This window comes from Boeremia exigua (genome assembly GCF_020726555.1).
Source record: "Boeremia exigua strain MPI-SDFR-AT-0100 chromosome Unknown C7974scaffold_10, whole genome shotgun sequence".
Lineage (NCBI taxonomy): Eukaryota > Fungi > Ascomycota > Dothideomycetes > Pleosporales > Didymellaceae > Boeremia > Boeremia exigua.
In genome coordinates this window covers 760,779-785,845 of record NW_025763527.1, presented here as the reverse complement: position 1 = coordinate 785,845, position 25,067 = coordinate 760,779, and the positions used below count along the sequence as shown (strand labels likewise).

Here is a 25,067-nt window from a genome sequence, read left to right as displayed (position 1 = left end):
GAATGCACTGCTGCAATCGAGCTTTTTTGATATCGCTCGTAATTCACGCTAACCTTCCAACACCAGAGCACCAGAGATACCACCCCTGAATCAGATCCGTGAATCATTGACTGCTAACAATTGTCGGGCCGTTTGTGACATGCTGTTTCTCTTCACTAGCGCCTCTCCTGTGTTCGCGGTGTTGATGGTATTGGCCTCCACGGTGGCCTCCTCTGCCTGGTCCTCCTCCGCCGCCACCTCCGCCGCCACCTCCACCTCTACCTGGCTTTGTGCCTCCGCGTCCTGGACCACCCCGTCCACGACCAACAGAGAAATTGATGTTCACAAGCGGCCTCTCGACCCACTCAACGCCTTTCAGACCAAGGCTTTCCTTCTCCCATTCTGAAAGTTTGTTGGCCTGATACAAGCCCATCAATCGTTGTTTGTCAACCTCCTCATTCCCATGCGGTCCAGCTTGCTTGGTCAACTTGACGTCGCGCAACTCCGGTACCCATGCCTTGATGTATTCGCCCTGCGGGTCGTAGTCCAACGCCTGCTTTACAGGATTGAAAATACGGCCTTGTCTGGGGTCATTTCCCACGCCAGACACGTATTGCCAATTACCCCAATTGCTCGGCACGTCATAATCTATGAGCATACACTCGTACCATTCTGCGCCGACACGCCAATCGATCTCGAGGTGGGATGCGAGGAAGGAAGCAACGTTTTGCCGCGCACGATTCGACGTGTATCCAGTGAGGAAGAGTTCGCGATTCGAAGCATCGATAAGACCGACGCCTGTTCGTCCGGAACGGAAGCGACAGAATGCTTCTCTGGTTCTTGCAGGATCGTTGCCCGGTGTAGCCACATCGAGTCGTCTCCAATTCTTTGGTGGCGGCGGCTTTTGATTGTTTTTGCTTTCCTGCGGGCGAATGCCGTACAACTGGAACATCTTGGGACCGAATTTCCGCATACAGAGATGAAAGTAATCTCGCCACAGCAGTTCAAACCTCACAGCTGCTGTGCCATCGTTCTCTCCCTTTCCATAGCCTCGTTCACCCTTGCCCTTTCCTCGGCCCTCTTCGAAGTCGATCATCGCCCAATGCACTTGTCGTGCTGTACAGTGCCCTTGCGCAAGGAAAGCGGAGAGCTTTGTGCTAAAGTCGCGTCCCACCATGCCGTTTCGCGTAGCCTTGTACGAGCTCATTGCTCCGCTAGAGATGAGAAACGATATGCGATCCTGCGCGTGTGTTTCGCCTCCAGAGAACGGATGAGCTGACTCGACGTGATCGCCAGGCCATTTGGGGGGTACCGCTAAGCCGAACGAAGGGTCTTTCTCGAACGGTGATAGAAGTGCTTCCATCAAGCCATCCAAATTGTTGGGTATAGCGAAGGGCGCTTGTTGGGGTGGAACGTCGGGTGGTAGGGGTGGTAGTTGTGTCGGGGCTGGCAGAATCTCGCGAGGCTGATCTCGTAGCGGTTCGACGGATTTGCGGAACGAGGTATATATGTTAGGAAGTTGAGAGATGTGGTCAAACGGGAGGTCGCGGCTATAGCGCATTAGATTGTGCGAGAGACGAGGCAGACGGGAAGGAACTTACTCGTCAATGTAGTACTTCTCATCGCGCCACAGTTTGAATTCGACTCCATGCTGTTTTGTGACAGCTTCGACGCTCCGCTCTTCTTCTTTCTCTTCCACAGACTCGTTCCTTGTCATCCAAACCCCGGCAATTTCGCCCTTAGAACCATCACTAGTTGAATAGTAATCAAGGATGTTCTTGACGACATCTTCGACCATACCGACTCTTAATTGGAGCTCGGTGCCGCAATTCAAGCCCTCGAGACGCTTTTTCAGGTCCCAAGCCCCTTCAGCAATGAATCTAGTCCGGTGAGGTCCAGTACGCCATATTTTTGCGTGTTCGCTGCGCGCCTCAGGATATGGCGATCGGTCTGACGGAGACGCGAGGAAGCCAGAGATCTCGATCTGCTGTGCAGGGAAAACGTAAACAGGCAGCAGGTGCGTGAATGGGGCGCCGCGGTACTCAGAGACCAAAGAATCGTCCCGTGTGCGAGAACCTGTACAAGAGGATTGTGTGGAATCTTGCGGTCGTGTTATGTGGCGCGAGAGAGCTGTGAATACTGGATTGTCTGAAAGACGTACATCCCGGCGGAGGATGTACAACAGGATACGCGGCTTTTGGGATGACATTGTCGAGAATTCGCTGCAGGTGGTGAATGGTCGATGGGAACACGAAGAACAGAGGGAGAGGTTGCAGAGGTTGCACAGCGGCCAGGAGCTGCTGCGTCGTAACATCAATGAGAAGCGATTCATTGACGAATCGACTCCTGGCAATCGAGATCGTAATCGTTCATTGCGGTGGCCAAAGGCAAAGGGGAGTTTCACAGCCCGCGATGCGTCATGACAGTACACTGGCAGCCGAGCAGCGTTCCACCGAAAATTCTAGGGCACGAGGCCGCTGGCACTAGAAGAACCCCTAGCATGTCATCTGTCAGCTACATCGAGACGCTTCAGCCCAAAGGAGCGCAGATGAATGGGACTGAGGAGATCCGTTTCAAGGCTGTGATGCTTGCTGCTGCACCTTGGGCCAGGATTATGACGTGGGCCCTGTCAGAACACGTGCGCATGATTGGCTAGCAGCCAATGCAGAGACGCACTCAAGAGCGAGTTTGGGACGGGCCGAGCGAAAGTGAGTTTCGCGTGCGGCGATGGTCGTGCTGTCATGAGAGCGCACCTTGGATCGCGAGAAGCTTGACAGATGTACCGATGCGCCATGCCTGAAGAGGCTTCGTCGCACTGACAATCTAGATTTCTGAGCGCCAAGCGTCCCGATGCAACCAATGAGGCGCATAGATAGCCGTAGATCTGGCGGCGATGTTTGATCTCGCGATCCTTTGATTGTTGGAAGAGATCGCGTGCGTAGCGACGTGGACGCGCACATGCAGGAACATCGGTCGTGGCTACGGCTTTCTCGTGTCGGTACGTCCAATAGACTGGTGCATCTTGGGGCTATCGGTCCACTGTTGCCGACCGATTCGTGCCGAATCTGTTGACGGGGGCATCTACACATCTACCAAGATGCAAATCTATGATCGATGCTCGCCGATGATCCCGTGACTACCTAAAACTCGAGCCTCCAACAAACTGGAACGCTATTCATGCACAAAAGCAGGGACTGCACGCTACGGGCAGGTATGTATGTACGTCTTCCCTTTCAGGAGGGTCACATGAATTTCATCCTTACTTGATTACTTGCATGCATAAGTGCGCTGAACGCTAACAAACTGATCGGTGTACGCCCTCGTGCATAGGCCGCTTTGCTTTGTGCCTGTTGTGAGCAGGATGTCCGAGAGACCCATGGGCCTTCTCCACACTGGGGTTCGACGGTTGCCAGGCTGCGAGGTCGGTCGCATCCGTGCTCTGTGAAAGGATCAGTAAACTAGCGTGACAAGACGTTTGTGAGGAAAATACCATTAATTGCTCCATAACATGGCAGATGTCAGTGACCAGTCGGTCGATCATGTCCAGAGACAAGCTCTCGCGTACAACAACTCGCAGGATCTCAGTCTTCTCCTCGTTGGGCGGGAGCGGGTAATCTGCATATGTCAGCCACCCATAAACGCCACACCGTTAAATATACACTGACTTGGAATGATATACTGCTTAGCGCGCAGCAAGTTGCTAACCGACTCCTGCTTAACGTGGGGGTAATCCTTCTTGAAGTCGTCTGTCAGGGTGAACGCAACTACAGGCAGACCGGCATTGTAGGCCGCGCTGTCCCCACCCTCGTCGTACTGCTTCTTACCCTTCACAAACTTTAAATCACCCTTTTGTCGATGGATGTCACTAACGCACCGGAACCAGCCGGTGTGCTCCAGCGCCCTGCTCAACAGACGGGCGTTGGCGAGCGTGTTCTCCATAATGCTGCGGAAGCCATTGAATCCCAGGTGGATCAGATTGTCTGGTAGATTTAGTCTCGTTGTTGTACAGGGAGATCGTATGACCTACAGTATTGCGCGATGATCTGTGCACCTGGCCGGGAGAAGTTGAGCGTGTACGACTCTTCCGTACCACCAAGGTAATGCAACTCGAAAACTAAGTGCTTGGGCAAGTAGCTCTCGTCTCTCCAGATGATCCAGCCAACGCCAGCATAAACGAGACCGAACTTATGGCCACTGGTGTTGATAGATTTGACGCGGGGGAGCTCAAAGTTCCACTTCTTACCAGCCTTTGCATGCGTGAAAGGCGCGATGAAACCGCCGGATGCAGCATCGACATGGATAGGAATGTCGACACCGGTTTCCTTCTCGTAAGCGTCCAGGATGTCGTGGATCTCCTCCACAGGCTCGTAATGGCCTGTGTACGTACTACCAAGGATCACGAAAATACCAATGGTGTTCTCGTCGATATTCTTCTTAACCAATTCAGGGTCCAATCTGTACGATGAGTTCTCAGACACGGGCAGGATTCTGGCTTCAACCTCGAAGTAACGGGCAAACTGTACTACATCAGTACATAACTTCACTGGATGCCATAGAACACGTTCGCACACACCTTCTCGAGAGCCACCTGAGCGTTGGCACCCATAATGATGTTGGGCTTTGATGTATCCTTGCCCTCTGCTATTCGCTTCTCTTGCCACCTCCTCTTCATAGCCAATCCACCAAGATGAATGGCTTCACTAGAACCAGTCGTCGCAGATCCAATGGCTTTGTCACCCTTCTGAACGCCCCAGAGATGAGCAAGAATGGAGATACATCGCGCGTGTATGTCCATCATTGCAGGGTACTCATCGGCATCGGACATGTTCTTCGAGATGTTTTCAATCATCAGCGCTTCAGCTTCGCGCTCCATGTACGTTCCAACAAACGAAGCCAAGTTCAGGCTGGGCCTCCCATCAAGATCAAGCTCGTCTTTGAGCAGCTGATGGACAGTGTCTGCCGGTGCACCATCTTGAGGGATTTTGTATTTTGACAACTCGACACTGGCTGCATACCTGCTCGAGTATGGAGTTGTGTGGTTAATGGTTCGCTGGGAACCGCCAGCCTTGTGCATTGGGTGGTCCTTCAGGTTCTCGATGAGCTCATCGGGATCAATGTGTCGTGCAAGAGCCATGATGAACGTGTTCCAAGGATTGTGATGCTAACGGAATGGTAGAAATCAGATTGCTGCGAGACCCAGGTAAGGACCGTTGAGGTATATACGTAGTTTACCGTGTGACGACATGGGCCTTTGTTCTACAGGTACTGCACCCGTACTGCCCACATCCTCGGACCGTTCCACACTATTACTAAAGATGCCATCAGGCTCTTCAAAAAGCTTGATCGATGCTGGAAAAGCTTGTTCTACCTGTGGGCAGGGCTCCGGCCACTCTTCAGGCTTATTGAGCGAATTAGAACCTGAACTTGACAAAGTACGAGCCGTGTAAGCCAATAGTAGTAACGGGCGGAACAGCGCGTTGTTTCCGGAGGCCCACGACATCGTGATTGTCTGGAGAACTAGCGGCAGAATGACGATGATTCCCGACAACTCCGAACGCGGACAGCTCCGCTCGCGCAGCAACTGGCTTAACACGCATATTCACAGGACAAGAATGACATAACAGCGTGCATACACAGTGCATCCGAAAGTTGGTTGGCGAGGTTATACTTCAGGCGCATCCACGTGATCGTTGACCATCAAACTTGAAACTGCATGTAAGCTTTTGCAGCTGGGACTCATCCTGCTACAAGAATCGGCCCTCTCCCTTCCCCCGAATTGACCTGCAGTATTCCACATCTTTGTGAACATCCTTAGTAGTCTCGTTGCTGTTTCAATGCACCCCGCGCCGAGGCTGACAGCACTAACAGCTGCCGCGCCATTGCGTCATCAGCTGCGTCCGACAGCTCGACCGATGTCTGTACACGCGTCTCATATGGCTGCCTGGTTGTCAACGTACCCAGCTTCAGCCTGTGCGAGAAGATGTCCAACAAGAACTTGATGATTGGGTTTCACTTTGCCTTGTATTTGACCGTGCACATCCGATGATTGGGCTCTTGTCAAGTTCCAGAGCATAACCCCTTCATTTTGACCCGTTCTGATTCGCCCGCCCCGCTTTCATCATCGGCGGCTCGTCACATACCGAAACTCCGCCATTGCCACGCGTGGTGGTGTAATCGACTTGCGTTGCCTTTTAGTCGCTGGACGTGCATCTCACTTCGTACTTCGTCTCTTTACTGTACATCCTCGACAGCATCAGTACCAAACATCATGCGTTTCTCTCGTGTGGTACCCTTTATCCCGTTGGCTTCGGCCCTAGTGATTACCGAAGCTGAGGTCTTTGAGAAGCTACCCAAATCTAACAGGCATGTTGAGAGTGCGAAGCTGTCCGGGCAGGAAATCCTAGACAATGCTCAGGACATCCTTGACGATACTTTCAACAAGGTCAAGCACAGTGCACAGGACATCTACAGCCGAGTCCATGATGCCGGTGCCACTGTTGAGTCGTGGCTAGAAGGCTCATCGTTCGACGACACCGCAATCAGTTTCGGTGGCGGTGATGAGCATCCTCCCCACCACCCACCTCACGATGGACCTCCTCATGACGGGCCTCCTCACCACGGTCCTCCTCATCGTGGCGGACCTCACCACCCACCCCATGATGGCGATGATAAGCCTAACAGGACAGTGTACGAGCTCATCAACGAAAGCAAGTACACTACGATACTTGCAAAGCTCATCAACAAGTATGACGACTTGGTTGAGACTCTCAACAGCACGAAGGCCAATTACACCGTCTTCGCTCCTACCGACGAGGCTTTCAAGAAGATCCCTGACCACGGAAAGCACCCTTCAAAGGAGGTCCTTAAGGATATCCTGCTATACCACGTCAGCCCAGACTTCTACCCTGCTGGCCGTGTGCTCCACAGCTACACCATTCCCACTCTGTTTGAGCCTGAGAAACTCGGCCACAAGCAGCGCCTGACAGTCCGGGTTACGCTCAGGGGCCCCACCATCAACTTCTACAGCAAGCTCGTCGCCGTAAATATCTTTGGCACCAACGGTGTCGTCCACGGTGTCGACTCCATTCTCGTCCCTCCCCCTAAGGTTGCTTCGATCATCGAGCTCCTGCCAGGTGAGTTCAGCACCCTCGAGCTTGCTCTACAGAAGACCGGTCTGTTCGAGAAGATCAACAACACCGACTACCCGCACGAGGGCGGCACATTCTTCGCCCCCAACAACTTCGCCTTCAAGAAGCTCGGCCCCAGGGTCAACGCCTTCCTTTTCAGCACATACGGCCAGAAGTACCTCAAGGCTTTGCTCAAGTACCACGTCGTCGTCAACCAGACACTGTACACTGATGCATTCTACGACGCGAGCAAGAAGCACGATGACGATGAAGAGGCTGCCGGCGGTCGCAACTACCACTACGACCTCCCCACTGCCCTCGACGACAAGTATCTTGCCGTCGATGTCGCTAGGTACGGGCCGTTTGTCGAGATCCGCATCAATGCCTTCGCGCGCGTCACTGTGCACGACGGTGTTGCTGCCGATGGTGTTATCCAGGTTGTGTCCGATGTTTTGATCCCGCCCAAGTCTGCCGGTGGCGAGCAGATCATGTGGCAGGGCGAGGACCTCAGCGTTGAGGAGTTCAAGGAGCGCCTTGAACCTTACGCCGAGGAAAGCATTGAGCTGTAAGCTTTTGCAGTAAAGGTGTTTTGTGTTGAAGGATCGCGCGGCTAGCGCGTGTCTACCTGGTGCGATGAGAACTTCTTGAGCCGTCACGGCGTTGTACCATCCTTATGAAGTTTACGCTATATTATTATCACATTTTCTACGCATTATTAGCACCCCATTATATCGTGTGAGTTGCAATCTGTAGGGATGAACGGCCAACAATCGGCGTTGTCAATCCAGTCATCTCACCGCTCTTTGGCCGCGTGCTGCACAAGACTCTGCACGCTGCAGTTCGCAGATCAATCCCAACCATTCGTTAATTGCTACCACACTGGTGCCTGAAAGTTTTGGTGTTGTCAAGTGAACTAGTCTACGTTTCCAAGTCAACAATGAGTAATAATATTCCACGCTATAACGCACAACTATGCAACAGACATGGGTAACCCCTGACGCCAATCAACTCTACCTGCACAACACCAACAACGAAATCAAATTCAGTAAGGCATGGCATGCCTTGCCAGCCCATCTCCAAGATAGCTGGGTCTTCTACACCGCAGTCGCGGGTGCCTCGAGTATGTCTCGTACGCGGTTGGGACAGGAACAAAGGAATCGTAAGGCTCGGTGCCGTAGTAGGGTGTGTAATTCGCAAATACGCGGTGGTGGCGCTTGAGCGCCCAGTTGGGGTCATCATCTCGTATGTCGTCGTTAGATTGTTGTGGTTCTTCGTATTCCTCTTCCTCTTCCTCTGGGACCTCTTCTGGAACCATGATCATGTTTAGGTCGTCCTCTAAGCTGCCAGCACTGTGCCCGCTATCCTTCCGCCCGTGTTTTGGTGATTCCAGTCCAGCTGGGAGGCTTGAGTATGGTGTGATGGGTGACGATGTGCCGCCAATTTGGGCTCTGTAGACCTCGTCGTATTCCGCGCGCGCCTCCTCGTCTGCCATAATTTCCATGGCAGTTGTCAATGCGCGGTACTTCTTCGCGTCGCTCTGGAAGTACGCGACTCGTAGACGGCGGAATGCGGCTTTGATCTCATCGATGGAGGCCGCGGGGCCTACTTCGAGAATGGCATAATGATCGACAAATTCCGTGGGCTCCGGCGACAGCAGTCTCGAAGGGTCGCTGGTGGGCGAAAACAAAGAGTCGTAAGGTGATCGTCCAACGGGCGAGACAACAGAGTTACGGTGTGAGAGGAGCGTGGAAGCTTCAGAGACGTAGACTGAAGATCGCTTGCTGGGCGACATGGGCATGATGCTGAGGGGCCGTGGGATGATTTCAGATTCGGTGCGGCCGTGGATGGGACGTTTTCGCTGTGGACTGAACTGCATGCGCAGCATATGAGGAGAGGGGTCTGGCAGAGATGCGTGAACCATCATTGTGATTATGTGCTTGGCTTTCTCAAGCAATGTCGGTGCGAAGTAAGACAAAGGGATTGTTGTTTGGAGAAGGGCCGGCGTGTTGTGAAGAAAGAATGCTATGATTACACGCACAGCGAAAGGCTGTCTTAGACAGACAGCCAGGATTGGCCGGGGCGCAGCTGCAGGGAGGGCCTGTATGTTGCCAGGGGCGTAAGTGGAGTGGATTCCAGGGCTCAAGCCGAGATGAACATCGTGTGATGCGACGTTTGCGTTTGCTTCCGTGATGGGCTATCTTTTCTGAAACACATGGCTGCCGGTGGCCGCGCATTACGACGAGCTAAGCGTCGGCAACATTACCGAACGGATTGTTTGGAGAGTTGTGCACCGGATGAACGAGCGGATACACACACGTGCTGACGCGAGTGCGCTAGGCCGGCAACGGGAGCAATGACTCGCTTGCTGTCAAAATGTCCCGGTTTGCGTGGAACCGTTGGCTGTCGCAGCGTCGCATTCCTCACTGCTCCACACTGATCGAAGAACCATGGCCGACGCTTCAAAAAAGAGGAAGCAAACGTCAGACAGTGCGCCGCAGTCAAAACGAATTCGTTTGCCCCAGATGTCCGCGCGCATCATCCCCGCAGTGTCGACGAGAAACGCGTACCCCAATGGCGAGGTCAACGTCAAGAACTTTCTCAAGTCGCACGAAAATGAAATCAAGTCCCTTGAGGGGGCTATGAGGGCGGCCAAGAAGGGCCTATCGAGAAGAGCGTTCCAAGATGTGCCCCGAGAGCTGCGCAGAAGAACTGCAAGCCACAATCCAAACCGCGTGCCCAAACGGCTGAGGAGACGTGCGCGGCAGGAGGCCAGAGAGGACAACACGCCAATAACGCGGGGCACGAGCGGCAGTGGAATAGGCAAGGGCAAGAAGAAGCATCTCAGGAAGGAGGGGATTGAGAAGAGCAAGCAAGTGTGGAAGCAGCGGGAGCAGAAGACAACAGAGAAGGAGCGCACCGAGCACACCAAGAAAGAGCTGGACACGAGAGCAACTTCCAGCAGAACTGCACCGAAGTTCAGGCCTAAGTTCCCATCCCTAGCTACGCCTATCACGCCCCCTTCACGCTTCCGCAGGCGTCAACGAGACAAGACATGGCTACCAACGCACATATGGCATACGAAGCGTGCACGCATGACCGATCCAAAAGACCCGCTTTGGCGATTTGCGATTCCACTTGCGCCAGTCGTGAAAGCATATCGCCTGACGCATCGTGCAGCAGCCCAGCGTGGGGCTGTTGCCTGGGATATGAGCTACATGTCGACGATTGGGCTCGAGGGTGTGGAAGACAGCATTATGGGGCTGCTGAGAGGACTCCATTTTGGCGCTGAAGAGACTGAAGATCCAGGGCAAGGTCGAGGTAGGGCAAAGAAGTGGAAGCAAGGCACACGAGTGTGGGAAGGCTGGCTTCATGAGAGAGAAGCGAAGCCTTTGAAGCGAATGGCGCATGTGGCTGTCATCTGGTGCGCGCCTGAGGTAGACAGCAAGAGACGAAAGGCCTTCCTGCGAGTGCACCCAAGCGCGTTCTTGCAGTGCTGGAATGAGATTGTTCGCATCTCGAAGGTGCAGAAGCCAGTGGTGATGGTCGAGGACCTCCGATTCGAAATTGGTTCCATTGAGATCATGGGCCCGGCAGCGGCGGAGACGCTGTGCTCTATACTACACCCAGCTCCTTGTGACGTAGCGCCTGATGCGCCCGGTGCACTTTGGTCTTCACTTGCTTCCGTCACTGATCCTGGTGTACTGCCGGCTGGCGCTTTGTTCTCCTTTGACATTTCGGATCCTCGGCTTCGAGACCCTCCTACACCATCGTCCTTGGGCCAAGATTCTTCTGTCTTGATCGAGACACTCGCAACTTGGCCTATTGACAGCACCCAGACCTCGTCAAGCATCTTTAGTCGCACGGCTCGTCTTACTGGCCAGAGAACACTACCTTCGCAGAAGTCCATCAACAAACGACAGAGCGCGAACACATTAGGTGGATACCCAGAACCCAGGTCAACAGATCCTCAGATTCCAATGCTCACTTTCGTTTCTCGAGGGAGCAAATCTTGGACGGTTCTACTTCCGTGGAAGTGCGTTATGCCTGTATGGCGTGGCATCATGCGCTACCCGGTATCGACAGGAGGCAACCCTCGCTTTGGTGGCTTGAAGGAGAGACGGCAGGTCACATTCGAACGTTCAGTGCCCAGCTTCCCATATGACTGCCCGGGTACTGACGCTGGCGTCTCCTGGGAGTCGAAACAGCAAGAAGTGCGAAAACACGAGTGGACAAAGCGACCGAAGGGCAAGAGGATTGAGTGGTCTACTATTGATCTTGGCAATGGGAGAAGGGGCGAAAGCGGCAATCCGTGGGCCTGCGAGTGGGCGCGACTACAGACAGATACACAAGCAGAGCCTGCGGCCTCAGAGGATGAATCTGGGAAGTCAACAACGCCAACGACGCCATTCCGCCAGCTCTCTTCTACTCAAGCACACAGACTTCTGGAGGGATCTGCTACCGAAAGCGAAGTACCCTATGTCTTCACTGTCAAGATCACAGTAGCAGGAAGAGGGTATCCTGTCGATTGCTCTCGAGTCTACCGCTTGCCCACAAATAACCCTGAGCTACGCAGCAAATGGTTGTCCTTGGCGTCAGGGTCGACCCTCAAGTCGAACGGGGTACCAAGAAGGCAGCAGACCCGCAGTGGCGATGACGTACCTCAGCATCTGCAGCGAAGAGAGCTTGCCAGCAGGCTTTTGCAGCCACCACTGCCGAAGAACGATATTCCTACACCCGCAGATGAGGAGTACCCCCTGGTACCAGATGAGACAGACCTGATTGGCTTCGTCACAACAGGCAACTACAACTTGGCTGAAGGTATGCCTACTGCTGTCGCAAACCTCGCTCTGCACCGGGTTCTTCGAGGTGAAGGCGTACAAGGGAAAGACCGCGTATGCATTGTGCGAGAGCCTGGCCGAACCATAGGTAGACTTGCCAGGTGGGAGGTTGTTTAGAGCAGCTCATAAGATGCAATGCAAATATACGTGAAATGCACGAATCACAAGTACAAAGCATTCTGACCTCCTCAATGCCTGCCCTAACGTAGTACTGAACGCGGAGGAAGTCGCAAGTGCAGTTGCTTTGAACGTGATTTACCAGCTTCGGTCTATCATTACTGTGCATAGGCGTGGCACAGATCAGGACAACCTAGCCATGTTATTTGATATGCACCTCGCTCACACATCAAACTGGATGTCGATGATGCACCCCAGTGCTCGCTTAGGTCGGTGTTGGTTGATCCGCCTGGAAGATACGCCCAACTTGGGAAAGCGCCGCCAAGAATCCCGCTAAGCCTGCCCACACGATCGAAATTGAGACCGAGGGATCACAGAACTTTGTCAACCAACGTTCAACCACACAACACCGCCAAAATGACCAAGCGTACGACTGCCCATACTGCTCGAAAATGAGGAACAGAATATTGATTGCGATGTAGGCACTAAGAAGGTCGGCATCACCGGAAAGTACGGAACCCGTTACGGTGCCTCGCTCCGTAAGCAGGTCAAGAAGATGGAAGTGCGTATACACCTAGGACTCCGCCGCGCCTGAAGGACGATATGTTGACGCTCTCTCCAGGTCACACAGCACGCCCGCTACGTGTGCCAGTTCTGCGGCAAGAACGCTGTCAAGCGTCAGGCCGTCGGTATCTGGAACTGCCGCTCCTGCCGCAAGACCACCGCCGGTGGTGCTTACACCGTCGCGTAAGACTCCCCGCACCGTACCGCACGTTCGATTCCTCGGCACGAAGATTGGAATGCGCAACATCAAATGGACAATCCATGCTAATAAAAACTCCAGTACCCCCCGCCGCCGCTGCCACAAGGTCGACCATCCGTCGTCTCCGCGAGATTGCTGAGGTTTAAGGGATCAACAGGCGCTGGGATGGGGGAGTTCGTTGAGCGTGTTTCTCTGCATAAGCAGCCATCATACGACTGAATTGGCTTGCGGGAGCTTTCGGATACCTGTCCTGTAACGATCATGGAGTCAACAGGATTTCACACAAAGAAATGGCACGATCATGAACAAACAATTGGCTCCCTCCCACTGCAGTGTGATAACGAATTACACACCCATTCACTGTGGCAGGTTGTCGCACTATGACCCACCCTTACGAAACTGCCCGCACCGATTCATCCTACGTACGCATGCTGAGAGAGTCGCCAGCGAACGAGATGATCATGTTTCCATTGAGTGGACGACCTCCGTCCTATCCAACATCGAATCAACAAAAGTACCTGCACACTCCGGCGATATGTTAGCCCGCATCACCCAGAATCAACAATCCCCATAACATTTCGGCACTTGCCCATTCAGACTACACGCACACGACATAACGATCATTCTCTGTTGACTTGTTGCTCCTTCAAGTTGCTACCTACACAGACCCCTGGACATACCCTCGTGACCGCCCATACTAGATGATGCCGCCCTTCGATTTTGTCAGTGTCTACCTGTGTAATCAGCTACCAGAGTGCCGCTTGGTTTTCTTCTGCTGCTCTTTTCAACCTGTTGCTCTTACCTTCGCCGCCAATTTTCCGATATACGCATGTTGTCCAGGTAATTCAGTTACGCGTCACCCTTCGCATCACGTCGCTCGGTTATGTCCAGCTCTCGCTCCTTATATTCATCTGCGAGTTCAATTACGACATCTATATGATGTTTTCCACTTACGCGCCTGAAGGACCCAATAAACAACAACACTTATGCCTCTTCCAGTACTGTTCACTCTAGAATCCTCGTCAATCGTTCTGTCGATAGGGCTGAGCGCGTACAGGTGCGATTGCAATGGCGCTTGAGCTGCCATTGCTGTCAGAGATGCTCTCCCTTAACGTGTCATGACGTTCACTGAGCTGCGCAAGAATGACATCACTCCTTCAACTGTCTTAGCGATCTCAACCAAACGAATTGTGCTATTCACAAGAGTAGAATGGGGCTTGCCCGTTAACAAACCGTTGACAAACTACGAAGACGATTTCGGAGCATTTCGTGATGTCTCATTTGGTTCAACCCTCAGAGGTCCAACACAAGCGTTCGCGAAGCATCTGCATTCAAATGCTCTTCAAAGGATGTTTCCACGATGGAGCAAGAGTGACATTACGGCGATCACCACACGGTGGCCGCAAAATCCTAAGGCTGAGCAGATGACGTTAGGAGCGATTTTTGGTGGGCTATTTTTAGGTCACGGATTGGTTCCTGACTGGGATGTGCAGCTCAACTCTCAGCTGTCTGTAGTCGTAGGTCTTAGCCGTGTAGGAGGAGATATTTGAATGAAGAAGCCCCTTTCTTCACTTCTTCAACTGTCGACTCTCGTTCTGTTCGTACCTCAGCATCTCACCGCCTCACCGCTTCTACCGCTACGATCTTATCGATAACGCACACCCCTCAAACGCCTCTGTTGACATTCACACTCCAATCGCAAGTTCGAAAGTACTTCTTTCGCTCAAAACACACTGGCAGCCGCAGCCAGACTCCAGCAACTCACAATGGCCCTCCAAACACCCGTCACCGACGCGACAGCGCCACTGTTCAGCTCTGAACTCATCTCCCCCGAAGTCCTCAAAGCGCTGCCAGAGGGCTACACCTGCCGACCCCTCCAACGCCAGGACTACCACAATGGCTTTCTGGATGTACTGCGGGTGCTGACCACAGTCGGTGATGTTTCTGAAGAGGTACGAACGTTCTCCGTTTACCGGTCTTCCTTCTAGGCCTCGACCTCGGGAGTGACAAAGCTAATGCGCACAACTGACAGGCGTGGAACGAGCGCTACAACTGGATTTCTTCCCGAAACGACTCGTACTTCATGATCGCCGTTCTTGACGCCTCCTCACACATCGTTGGCACTGGCGCATTGGTTGTCGAGCGCAAGTTCATCCACCAGCTTGGGCTTGTTGGGCACATTGAGGATATCGCTGTCGCCACGGACCAGCAGGGCAAGAAGCTCGGACTCAGGATTATCCAGGCGCTGGACTTTGTGGCCGAGAAGGTTGGATGCTACAAGACCATTCTGGATTGTAGTGAGGCGAACGAAGGGTTCTATGTCAAGTGCGGGTTCAAGAGGGCTGGACTGGAGATGGCACATTACTATGGACGGTAGATGTTGGATTGTTCAGTGGAGCATTCCGGGGCGTTACATAGCTCGAGGGATAGACGTAGCTTCAGAAGATCACTAGACACTAGACAGATGAACATGAACATGCACGTATAAGGTACATACGTTGCTCTCGAACACAGCCAGGATCGGCTGGCTAACTTGAAATACTTGTTCTCTACACAAATCCACATCTCGGAACTTTTTAATGTGATTGCATGAATATGATGCCAGGCACCGCGACTGCTCTCTCGAGCATCTGCAAGCGAGAAGCTAGTCAACTTCCTCACGCATCACCAACCACGACTCGATCAACACCAAAAACGCCCGAAAAGTCCTCCAAATACAGCAATACATGAGCTACATTCTTAGAAGAAGTTCACAGCGCCACGGCTAGCAATTCCCAGCCGCGACAATCGACAGGAGCTCGTGACTCACACTTGAAAGAGATAGATTTGGTAGGCGGGTCGAACATGGCTGAGACTGGGGCTCAAGAAGCCATGTCCAACTTGACTCTGAAGGGAGAAGAGTCAAAGACCACGACACAGAAACAGAAGACGTCAAACAAGAAGGGGTCTGAATCACAGCTCACACCAGAAAAGTTCGCCCCCTACGATCTAGCATCAGCACCGACTGTGTCTTCTGGTCTGCCGCCTGAGATTTGGTCTATCGTACAGTCTGCCCCTGCCAACTTCACACCGCAGCACTTCCTGGACGTCAGCCGCAATCTCCTTGAGAATCCCAATTTGACCGCTTCGCACCTTGCTCGTGCAGAGCTTTCATACGCTAGCTTCAATGATGCTTCATACAATCCACAAGCCACAACATCCCTGGAGTTGGCAGACATCGTCAAGCATTTGCGCGCCGAATGCCGTCCACGTCTCGTTGAAGGCGGTATAGATGGCTACGACCTGACTTGGACGGTAGTCCGAAAGATGATACCCCGGAACCCAAAGGTAGACAATGCAATGTTGCAGACCTGCCACCTCTTCACCTCGACCGCACCCACTACAGTTTGTGTAGATGGGAAAACAGAAACCGTGGATTCAGAGCGTTACCTCGTAGTCTACATCCCGCACGCTTCTCAGCCCGAGGAAATTCCATACTACCACCCTATCGTCCAGCGCCTTGCAATCCTCTACACCTATTTCCCCGCCCCTTCTGCCCTCCTCTCTTCGTCAGGCCACCTCTCCATCTACTTCGACCTCTTCCCGTCACACCCACTGGACAACAGACTCTCGCGCACCGCTCTGAAGCTGCTCGAGATCATCCACAAGCACTCGCGCGGCCGCCAGGCAGGATACAAGAAGCGCGTGCACCATGATCAAATCATCCCGCAAAAGCCGTTCCAAGACACATATGCGTATTTGAAGGGCAAGTACGCGAAAGCGCTGATCGAGGGATGGGTCGAGCAGACACCGCCTGGTAAACACGTCTTTGAGGACCTGGGCATTAGCGCGTTTCTTATGGAGCTTTGGGTGAGTATGTATGGAGAGGGCGAGGGCGAGGAGAGAAGAGCCAGCGCGCAAAAGGCCTTCCCTGGGTTTGTCGATATTGGTTGCGGCAACGGACTCTTGGTGTACATTCTGAACGAAGAGGGGTGGCGAGGATGGGGGTTTGATGCCAGAAGACGGAAGACGTGGGATACATTTCCAGAGGCGTTGCAGGGAAAGTTGAAAGAGATGCTACTCATCCCCGAGGTTTTGACGACTGGAGCATCGCTCAATGATGAGCCAAACGAGCTGGGCCCGCCGAGTCACAATGGCGTCTTCCCAGCAGGGACGTTCATCGTCTCGAATCACGCCGATGAACTTACGCCGTGGACACCACTCCTCGCTTCCCTCTCCTCGTCGCCTTTCATCGCGATTCCATGCTGCAGTCACGACTTTGGAGGCACCCGGTTCCGCGCACCAGCGGTCAAGAAGTATGTTCCGGATGATGGGCAACCCAAGGGGAACAAGAACGCGCAACCGAGTGCGTATGCAAGCCTGTGCTCATGGACGAGCGCGTTGACAGAGAACATGGGGTTTGTGGTCGAGAAGGAGCACCTCAGGATTCCGAGCACGAGGAATATTGCGGTGGTGGGGAGGAAATTTGAAAAGGAAGACGACAGCAGGGGCTTAGAGGAAAGACTGCAGTACGCGAGAGAAGTTGTTGAGAAAGAGATGGGTGGGCAGGTCGGTATTGAGCAGGTAAGGGTGCAATGGGTTGCAAGAGGGAGTGGATTGATGAAGCCTGGGAAGGGTGGGCACTAGACGACATGGCTTGCTGCCATGTACACTATCAAGAGACAAGCTGAAACCACACGTCACAGACCGGACAGAGCTCACTGATCGAATTGGGTATCATTGTGAAAGTGGTCGTCGAGTGCGAAGCCGCGTCTCGTACGAGGAATACATTCGTGGTATCATCCTTTCATTTCGCCGTATGCCACCAGGTCCTGTCCCTTTTTGTAATGCAGCAGAAGATGATCCTGTATCTAGTCGGTAATCCTTAAGCAAAGGTCAATTGCTTAAGAAGCAGGGGCACCACGGCCCCGCCCGAAGCCACCACGGAACTCAGGCTTGAACTCGCCAGGGGCAGCGCCCTCAGCCTTCTCGCCAGCGTCACGACGGCGGTAGCCACCCTCGCGGTCACCACGGTCGGGGCGGGGACCGCCACGGCCGCCACGGCGCTCGCCGTCACCGCCGAGCATACCCCGGGGAGGAGCAGAGCGCTGCTGCTTGATGTGGGTCTGGGGGACGATCTCAGCGGGCAGGTGGAGCCACTCGCGGAGGTAGTCGAGACCCTCGGGGGTGAGGGTGTAGTAGTAGTACTGCCACGAGAAGCGGGTCTTGACGTAACCGCGGGAGGTCAAAGACTGGCCTGCGTTGCATTAGACCAAATCACGCATACGTGACAGGGTATACTGACAAGCCTTGATGACGAAAAGGTTCTTGGTGTCAATGTCGCCGTGCTTGGGAAGGTTGAAGTCCTTCTTAGCAACGAGAACGCCCTCTGTGGTGACCGTGTGTCAGCCTATCCTTATATGCAGTAAAACTGCGAAAATATATACGAGTGTGCCATAGCCATGGCTCGCGCGTGGGTAGAATACTAACCTCGGAAGAGGTACCTGAGATAATTTGTTAGCAGAGATTCTCCGACTGAATGTAAGGGGGCCAAGTGCTGCTCATGATCAAGTCGTGAATTCGTGCGAAACTTCAGAGCTCGAGCGCGGCGTCGCATTGACGATGGTGAGGAAGACTAACTCGTGAATGAGCTTGCGATCGGCCTTGGGGATAAGCATCTTGACTGTTGCGAGGAGTCTCGGGGATGCTGTAGATTAGTTGAGTGGTTGGCGATGGAGAGCAACGGTCGTGTGGGAGATGGAAATGGGAAAACTGCCCAGTGGGCGGGCCTCGCTTACGTCTATAATAGTATTAGTGTGAAACTAGCTTGCATGGTTCACATGTCCCACTTTCAGGTCTTCACGTGACCGTAGTCCTGGTACGCGGAGATCGTCAAAGTTCGCCGCTGCCTCCTCGACAACCTCACCAACCTCACCCAGCGTACCCGAACCCCCTCAGTCGTTTACCTGTCCCGGAGCCCCACTTTTACACTCTCCTATAATCGATTCCGAGTTCTCAGAAGCAAAATGGAGGATATCACCCAGTCCCCAGTGACGGTGATCGTCGACAGCATCAAGGGCCAGAACATTGCCTTCACAACACCAAAGGGTGCCTCTCTTATTTCTCTATACGACACACTATACGAGCGCGCTCCATGGATCCAAAACTCCTCTTACATCCTAACGACCAACTCGCGCCGAGCAGTCCGTCACGCTGAGGAGCCTGTCTCGACACTGCTCTCTTCGCCATCAGACACATTCCTTTCGCTGCGCCTGACCGTACCTCTATGTGGTGGAAAGGGCGGTTTTGGTTCCATCCTGCGCGCCCAGGGTGGTCGCATGTCCTCGCGCAAGAAGAAGAACCAGGTCGATGCGAACGCATCGTCCCGGAACCTGGATGGACGCCGACTGCGCACCGTTGCCGAGGCGAAAACTCTCGCTGAGTACCTCGTGATCAAGCCAGAGATGGAACAGCGGGAGAAGGACGAGCGCAGGAAGAGGTGGGAGGACATCGTGGCTAGCACAGAACGGAAGCAGGAAGAGCTGCAGAACGCTGGCGGAAAGGCGCGCCTGGACGGCAAATGGCTTGAGGATAAAGAGGAAGCAGAAAACAAGACAAAGGAAGCTATTGAGAAGATGCTGTTGGCGCAAACGGTGAGCTCCGAGGACGAAGAAGACGAGGAGCCAGCTCAGCCAGCTGCTTCTTCGTCGAAGCCTGCTCAACAACGTGCTCTGTTTGGCTGGGACGATGAGGACGACGAGTTTATGAGCGACAGTGACGAGGAAGAGGACGTGTCAGAGGAGGATGTGAAGCAACCGGAATTTGAGGGCAAAGGAAAAGGAAAGGCAGCGTGAGCAATGAGCCATTGGTGTGGGGGTTTCATCATGTCACAGCATCATATGGTTATGGCGTTCTTTTCAGCGAAATGTTTCGATACCCAGCTTGTACAATAGCTTTCGGCAAGCACAACAGACAATGAATATTGGTAAATCTGTATGAGATCTTACAACACCACATGCGAGTTGTGTGCTCTTCGCTGATAGTATTGAACCCGATGGAAAGGGTCGCGGGTAAGTCGCCGACGGATAACCTATCATATGCAGCTCCACCCGCATTCTTATCGGAACATGCATCCTGCGCCCTAGGCGCATGTCATACGACTCCATGCTTAGCACCCGTCGTGTTGCCGAGTCCCTTGCTAAAAGGTAGCCATGCCTCTTTCCTCACACTTGTCGAGATTCCCGCAATGGCTTTGTCGACATTGAGGTACCCCGCGCTTCGAATCGCCAGCAGACGATACCCCGCGTTGCGAGGCAGCACTATCTCGAGAGCTGCCTTCTCCACCACGCCAAGATGGCAAATCCGCACCAAAGAGATGACAGAGGAGCATTTCAAGGATTTGAAAGTAAATCGAGAGCGATTAATGCAGGATATCCATCACACCTGTCAATGGGGTACTGGCGAAAGATGGGGCGAGTTAGTTGTCTCCAAGCTTCATAATTGTATAGTATTGATGTATGCAGGGCTGCTACAGAGACTGGAATGTCTCGCCTTGCACTCTCGGATACAGACAAGCAAGCAAGAGATTGGTTTGTAGAGACGACGCAGGCTCTGGGCTGCAAAACTACGGTTGATGAGATGGGCAATATCTTCGCCGTTCGACCAGGACTGAAGAATGACAAGCCGCCAACGTATGTTGGTAGCCACTTGGACACCCAACCGACGGGTGGTCGGTATGACGGCATTCTTGGTGTTACTGCTGGAGTTGAGATGCTGAAAGTCCTGGCCGACAACTGGGTTGAGACTGAATATCCAGTTGGTGTCGTGAACTGGACGAATGAAGAAGGCGCGCGATTTCCGATGTCGATGGCATCGTCTGGCGTTTGGGCTGGATCTATACCTCTCGAAAAGGCACATAGTCTCCGTGAAGTACATCCAGGGACCGCAACTCAGAAATCCGAGCTTGAGCGGATTGGCTACTTGGGAACTACACCGGCGAGTCACGAAGCAATGCCGATGGCTGCGCACTTCGAGCTTCACATCGAGCAGGGCCCTCTTCTGGAGATGGCTAATAAGAAGATTGGTGTCGTAGCCGGTGTGCAAGCCTACAAGTGGCTCACCGTCAAGGTCAAGGGCCGCGACACCCACACTGGCACCACAGACCTCAAGTCCCGCGCCGATGCGCTACTCACAGCGTCAAAGATGATCCTGCACTCCCACAAATTGGCCACAGCCAATGGCGCCCTGGCTTCAACGGGTATTCTCAATCTCAAGCCTGGCTCCACCAACACCGTTCCTGGCGACGTGACGTTCAGTCTAGACATCCGGGCCAAGAAAGACGAGACAGTTGCGGAGATGAAGAAGCTTGTCGAGCGCGACTTTCCTCGCATCGCAGCCGGCGAGAACATCGATGGCCTGAACGAGGGCTGCACTCCTGGCCTGCCCCTCTCCGTCAGCATTACCGAGGACTTTGACTCGCCCGCCACAACCTTCCACTCGGACTGCATCCATGCCGTACGTCAATCTGCATTCTCTGTCCTCGGGCCCAACAGCCGGAATCTGGTTCTGGATATGACGTCTGGCGCAGGGCACGATAGTGTGTATACGAGCAAGCGGTGCCCAACAAGCATGATCTTTGTACCGTGTAGGGAGGGTGTGTCTCACAACCCAAGAGAGTTCTGTGAAGAGGTGGATTGCGCCCTCGGCGCGGAGGTATTGCTGCAGAGTGTGGTGCGTTTCGACCGGATGAGAGATGAGAGAAGGGTTACATGGAAACAGGAGCCTTACACGATCTAAGTGGGAATGCTGCTCAATAGCGAGGGTGACCATATGCTCATTATCGATCTGGCACTATGCTAACTGGGTCTTGCCGAGGGGCGTGGAATCCAGCACCTGACTTTTCAGCAACAGCTGGAAAGCACTTGATGGATAGTGCCAATGTTGCCTCATGGATCAGACCGATCGGGGGTCAGATGTCCTTCTATCTGTACCATAGGCCATCCGTGTGGCATCGGGCAGTTCTTCTCCGGAAGCGAGTGATATTCCCTCTGATACACGGCTTCGTTGGACATAGGCTACATAGAAGGGTGAGAGATGCCTTAATGAGGTCACAGTCAGAGGCTCCTATGGCCTCACTTCAAACGAGATATTCCATCGACGGTTCTTTAAAGTCGCATGAGGGGCTGTTGTAATCACACGAGAGTGAATGTATCTGCCTCGTCTTCTTCCCAGTCAACGCCTTGCTTGGAGTCAGCAGAGTTTAGGAACCATCTAAGTATATGCGCTTACCTTCTCCGTGCATCATGTCATGGACGTAGATTTCTGTGACAAACAGCCAGCCTTTACCATCCTCTGCCTTTCGTAGTATACAGGGCACATCGAGACCGTGTAGAATAGCGACGCAGTCACCCACTTGTAGTCCTATGTCTCCGTTTTTCACAAACCCGAGTTTGCCACTCTCCAGCACGACAAGCGCACTGCTTGAATGAACGCCCCAATCCAAGAGGTCTTGTAGCCTTGCAAAGGATTGCTCGTGTGTAGGCGTTTTGATGAGACGTTCGAAGTCGGTTTCTCTCTCGGCATGATTGAAGAATACCACACGGAAGAAATCTGTGAAAAATTCTTGAGTCGGCTCGGCACCAAACTCTTGCGAAGAAGGAGCCGCTTGCACGGGGTTCGGGACGGTGGTTCCCCCTGAGTTTTGTTGAAGTTTTCTCTCATGTAAAGCCTTCGTTTCGTTCCATGCCTCATGGAAGGGGCGCTGGAGAACAGAGGCAAATCGCGTTTCATGGAAGAATTCGTCCATGGTTTCCTTGAACGTGTGTATATCGACAGCGATGGAGTCCACGACTTTGCCCGAGACGACAAGTTGATCCTCGATCACTGGCAAGGTTGGTTTCCAATTACGGTGAAGCGAAGCGCATGGTTTGTTCGCCAGAATCATTCCACACCTGAGCTTCTCATGCCAGAGCGGCACCCAACTCGGACTTCGCTCTAGATTGTATCGATTAGTGTAGGTTATAGACACCAATTTCCCGGAACCATCAATCTGGTACCTTGTGCATTCCTGGACCATTGTGGCAATCGGCTTTCCGTAGTCTACAAAGTCATCTGGGAGGATGTCGCCTGCAAACCCGATTAAGCTGAATACCTTGTCTCTCGGATCTTGACATTTGTGCTCATCCAAGCATTCTAGGAGATCCGCCAGTTCGGAATTCTCGTTTGTAGCTTCCTTCAGTGCAGTCTGCTCAATCAGATCCATCATTTGCACGCCCAAGACTTGAGTAAAGTCGTATGATTCACTTGAAAGCCGATTCAAATTGTCTTTGATGAAATCAAGAATCGTGTCTGCCATTTGGATGAAAGATTTCCAAGACGAGAGTTCTGTGCCGAGGAGAAAAGAGACGCTTTTGGCGAACACTGCTTCTTGGAATACCCATATACGACTGAACCATGGACGACCAAATATTGCCCATTCTGGAGTCTGGTCCAGTATAGTTCTGCCGTGCCAATCCATGTACAAATCTGGGTCCAGAATAAGATCAGCGTCGTGGAGATTGAAACCTGACTTCTGTCCAAGCCAAACGATTACTCGTGCAGCAGTCTTGTAGACCTCAGACATTTGCTTGACTTGTGAATTGCGCTCGGTCACATCCATCTGGTTGATGCAGATTTGGTCCACCCAGATGTATCCCGGTCTGTCCTTTTCTGGCTGATGGCAGACCAGTAGACTGTGCAGACAAGTAGCCAGGTTCTCAGTAACCCGATATACTTGCTGTCCATGGTAAGGAGTGGAAACAAATATCCCAGTGCACAGATCAGTGCTGCCCCAGCAGTATGATATGGCTTCATATTGTGGTGCTTTGGATAAAGGGACCGTGATGAGCTTGAAACCGACCAGAACGTTGTCCAGTAATTTGGCATTTCGAACATCCAGTAGCCGTATATGACCCTCGGGTATTGGCATGAACCGCAGCGGTCGGTAAGACTCTCGTTTACTCGAGACTAAGCGACGAAAGAGCGAGGGTACAATTGTTGGCTGCTCGACACTTGAAGTTGCCGATTGCTCGAGTGGGGGCTCAGCACTCCAAGGCTTCCATTCCCCTGTTGATGTGAGTCCGGGAAATCTTGGATATCGCTCCGGCCTCGTGAGCTCCTCTATGAGCTCTTCCCAGCTGCCTATCGTTCTCTTGTTTGAGGTGCTTTGTTCTCCCATATTTGTGAGCCTAAGCTGCTGTATACAAACATTAAACCAACGTGAAAATGCGATCTTAATTGTGACAGAGAGCAAGATATCACAGTGAAGTGAACATAGGAAGGCTGGGAGGAGTATCAGGGTGGGGTATTACAGCGCTAAACCACTCCTGCCAATCCACAGCCACAATCCAAGTCCAGCCCGTAAGCTTCAGCCTTGCTATGTTCAATTCGAGGAAAAACGCAAGATGCATTTCGATCAGTCAGAGGGAGAAGGATATGATATCATGGGAAAAGCCCTCACGCCTAGAGCTTTGCTTGGAGCCGCGCTTTTACACTGTTCTGCAGCTCCTCCAGGCTCCCCAGCAACTCAATCCCATACCTTTGACAAACAAGCTGCACATTTCCCCTCTTGTAGAATCCATCTGGACAACAAACTACCGCCTTGCCCGTTCCCGCATACATGCCTAACTCCAGCAGGGTGATGGGCGTCAACGTGCCCGGCTTGAAGTAGAATGCGATAACATCAGCCACCTTCGCATGGTCCATTTCCCATTCGACCTGTTCTTTGAAGCGTAGATCAGATATGTCTTCGATCCACGTGCTGTCCCAAGCATCGCAGCGCGGGTTGAGGATCTCTACGGGTAGGTCGGAGAGCGAGGCTGCGAGGCTGGTTTGCCAGTCGGCAGCAGGATTGGGCTCGATGCTGCCATAAAGAATGACGGAAGGTTTGGTGATGATTGGGCGAGTCGGAGGCTTATAGGTGACTGCCTTTGACTCTTGTGACATCTTCAGAGTGATGTATAGTGTTATCGTAGAATGGTGGTAGCGAGAGTTACAAGGCTGGCGCTCGGCTAGATCGCTGTAGCCTAACCAGATCGAACTGGTAGAATGTTAGTGATTTGGTGAACACCACGGCTGGTATGTTTGATGAATCTTCAAAGGTTGAACGTATAAGTCATTTATACAATCCAAGCCTAGCCTATTGCACTACTTCGCAGCGTGCCAGGATGAGAGGGTAGAAGATGTGTTCATGGGCCTGCATGGTGGTAAAGTCGAGTTCATATTCGC

At 52.9% G+C, this 25,067-nt stretch overlaps 12 protein-coding genes across 12 annotated transcripts; 6 read left to right on the top strand and 6 right to left on the bottom strand.

The window, feature by feature from the left end:
* On the bottom strand, nt 1–2,451 carry C7974DRAFT_35534 (DNA photolyase, FAD-binding/Cryptochrome). The gene is made up of 2 exons (XM_046139571.1): nt 1,581–2,451; nt 1–1,529 (listed from the first exon to the last, which is right to left on the bottom strand). The coding sequence occupies exons 1-2, from the start codon at nt 2,309–2,311 to the stop codon at nt 104–106; spliced, it is 2,157 nt and encodes a 718-aa protein (XP_045993996.1). The 5' UTR covers nt 2,312–2,451; the 3' UTR covers nt 1–103.
* Nucleotides 2,452–3,171: 720 nt separating this feature from the next.
* C7974DRAFT_35532 (pyridoxal phosphate-dependent transferase) lies at nt 3,172–5,251 on the bottom strand. The gene is made up of 5 exons (XM_046139570.1): nt 4,553–5,251; nt 4,007–4,496; nt 3,645–3,959; nt 3,470–3,594; nt 3,172–3,418 (listed from the first exon to the last, which is right to left on the bottom strand). Exons 1-5 carry the CDS (start codon nt 5,111–5,113, stop codon nt 3,275–3,277), a joined length of 1,635 nt encoding a protein of 544 aa, XP_045993995.1. The 5' UTR covers nt 5,114–5,251; the 3' UTR covers nt 3,172–3,274.
* A 996-nt stretch (nt 5,252–6,247) lies between these two features.
* On the top strand, nt 6,248–7,675 carry C7974DRAFT_317192 (FAS1 domain-containing protein; the record flags this gene model as incomplete). Its single annotated transcript, XM_046138588.1, has 1 exon — nt 6,248–7,675. The coding sequence occupies one exon, from the start codon at nt 6,248–6,250 to the stop codon at nt 7,673–7,675; it is 1,428 nt and encodes a 475-aa protein (XP_045993994.1).
* Nucleotides 7,676–7,886: 211 nt separating this feature from the next.
* On the bottom strand, nt 7,887–9,477 carry C7974DRAFT_35598 (uncharacterized protein). Its single transcript, XM_046139584.1, has 2 exons — nt 8,075–9,477; nt 7,887–8,024 (listed from the first exon to the last, which is right to left on the bottom strand). The coding sequence occupies exon 1, from the start codon at nt 9,028–9,030 to the stop codon at nt 8,149–8,151; it is 882 nt and encodes a 293-aa protein (XP_045993993.1). The 5' UTR covers nt 9,031–9,477; the 3' UTR covers nt 7,887–8,024; nt 8,075–8,148.
* A 23-nt stretch (nt 9,478–9,500) lies between these two features.
* On the top strand, nt 9,501–12,118 carry C7974DRAFT_400677 (ribonuclease-like protein P complex subunit Pop1). The gene has a single exon (XM_046142529.1). It carries the CDS (start codon nt 9,554–9,556, stop codon nt 12,059–12,061), a length of 2,508 nt encoding a protein of 835 aa, XP_045993992.1. The 5' UTR covers nt 9,501–9,553; the 3' UTR covers nt 12,062–12,118.
* A 287-nt stretch (nt 12,119–12,405) lies between these two features.
* On the top strand, nt 12,406–13,032 carry C7974DRAFT_35369 (ribosomal protein L37ae). The gene is made up of 4 exons (XM_046139541.1): nt 12,406–12,488; nt 12,544–12,623; nt 12,684–12,808; nt 12,906–13,032. The coding sequence occupies exons 1-4, from the start codon at nt 12,479–12,481 to the stop codon at nt 12,961–12,963; spliced, it is 273 nt and encodes a 90-aa protein (XP_045993991.1). The 5' UTR covers nt 12,406–12,478; the 3' UTR covers nt 12,964–13,032.
* Nucleotides 13,033–14,333: 1,301 nt separating this feature from the next.
* C7974DRAFT_400669 (glucosamine 6-phosphate N-acetyltransferase-like protein) lies at nt 14,334–15,424 on the top strand. Its single transcript, XM_046142528.1, has 2 exons — nt 14,334–14,776; nt 14,857–15,424. The coding sequence occupies exons 1-2, from the start codon at nt 14,591–14,593 to the stop codon at nt 15,199–15,201; spliced, it is 531 nt and encodes a 176-aa protein (XP_045993990.1). The 5' UTR covers nt 14,334–14,590; the 3' UTR covers nt 15,202–15,424.
* C7974DRAFT_35363 (uncharacterized protein) lies at nt 15,400–17,749 on the top strand. Its single transcript, XM_046139540.1, has one exon. The coding sequence runs from the start codon at nt 15,669–15,671 to the stop codon at nt 17,448–17,450; it is 1,782 nt and encodes a 593-aa protein (XP_045993989.1). The 5' UTR covers nt 15,400–15,668; the 3' UTR covers nt 17,451–17,749.
* On the bottom strand, nt 17,708–18,481 carry C7974DRAFT_416056 (putative 40S ribosomal protein S10-B; the record flags this gene model as incomplete). Its single annotated transcript, XM_046143954.1, has 4 exons — nt 17,708–18,060; nt 18,109–18,192; nt 18,294–18,307; nt 18,444–18,481. 4 exons carry the CDS (start codon nt 18,479–18,481, stop codon nt 17,708–17,710), a joined length of 489 nt encoding a protein of 162 aa, XP_045993988.1.
* Nucleotides 18,482–18,829: 348 nt separating this feature from the next.
* Nucleotides 18,830–21,599, top strand: C7974DRAFT_378871 (uncharacterized protein; the record flags this gene model as incomplete). Its single annotated transcript, XM_046140428.1, has 5 exons — nt 18,830–19,653; nt 19,745–19,788; nt 19,847–19,873; nt 19,976–20,279; nt 20,327–21,599. The coding sequence occupies 5 exons, from the start codon at nt 18,830–18,832 to the stop codon at nt 21,597–21,599; spliced, it is 2,472 nt and encodes an 823-aa protein (XP_045993987.1).
* Nucleotides 21,600–21,796: 197 nt separating this feature from the next.
* On the bottom strand, nt 21,797–24,116 carry C7974DRAFT_35247 (heterokaryon incompatibility protein-domain-containing protein). The gene is made up of 2 exons (XM_046139509.1): nt 22,092–24,116; nt 21,797–22,041 (listed from the first exon to the last, which is right to left on the bottom strand). The coding sequence occupies exons 1-2, from the start codon at nt 24,016–24,018 to the stop codon at nt 21,995–21,997; spliced, it is 1,974 nt and encodes a 657-aa protein (XP_045993986.1). The 5' UTR covers nt 24,019–24,116; the 3' UTR covers nt 21,797–21,994.
* Nucleotide 24,117: 1 nt separating this feature from the next.
* On the bottom strand, nt 24,118–24,982 carry C7974DRAFT_35246 (uncharacterized protein). The gene has a single exon (XM_046139508.1). The coding sequence runs from the start codon at nt 24,783–24,785 to the stop codon at nt 24,303–24,305; it is 483 nt and encodes a 160-aa protein (XP_045993985.1). The 5' UTR covers nt 24,786–24,982; the 3' UTR covers nt 24,118–24,302.
* Nucleotides 24,983–25,067: the final 85 nt, after the last annotated feature.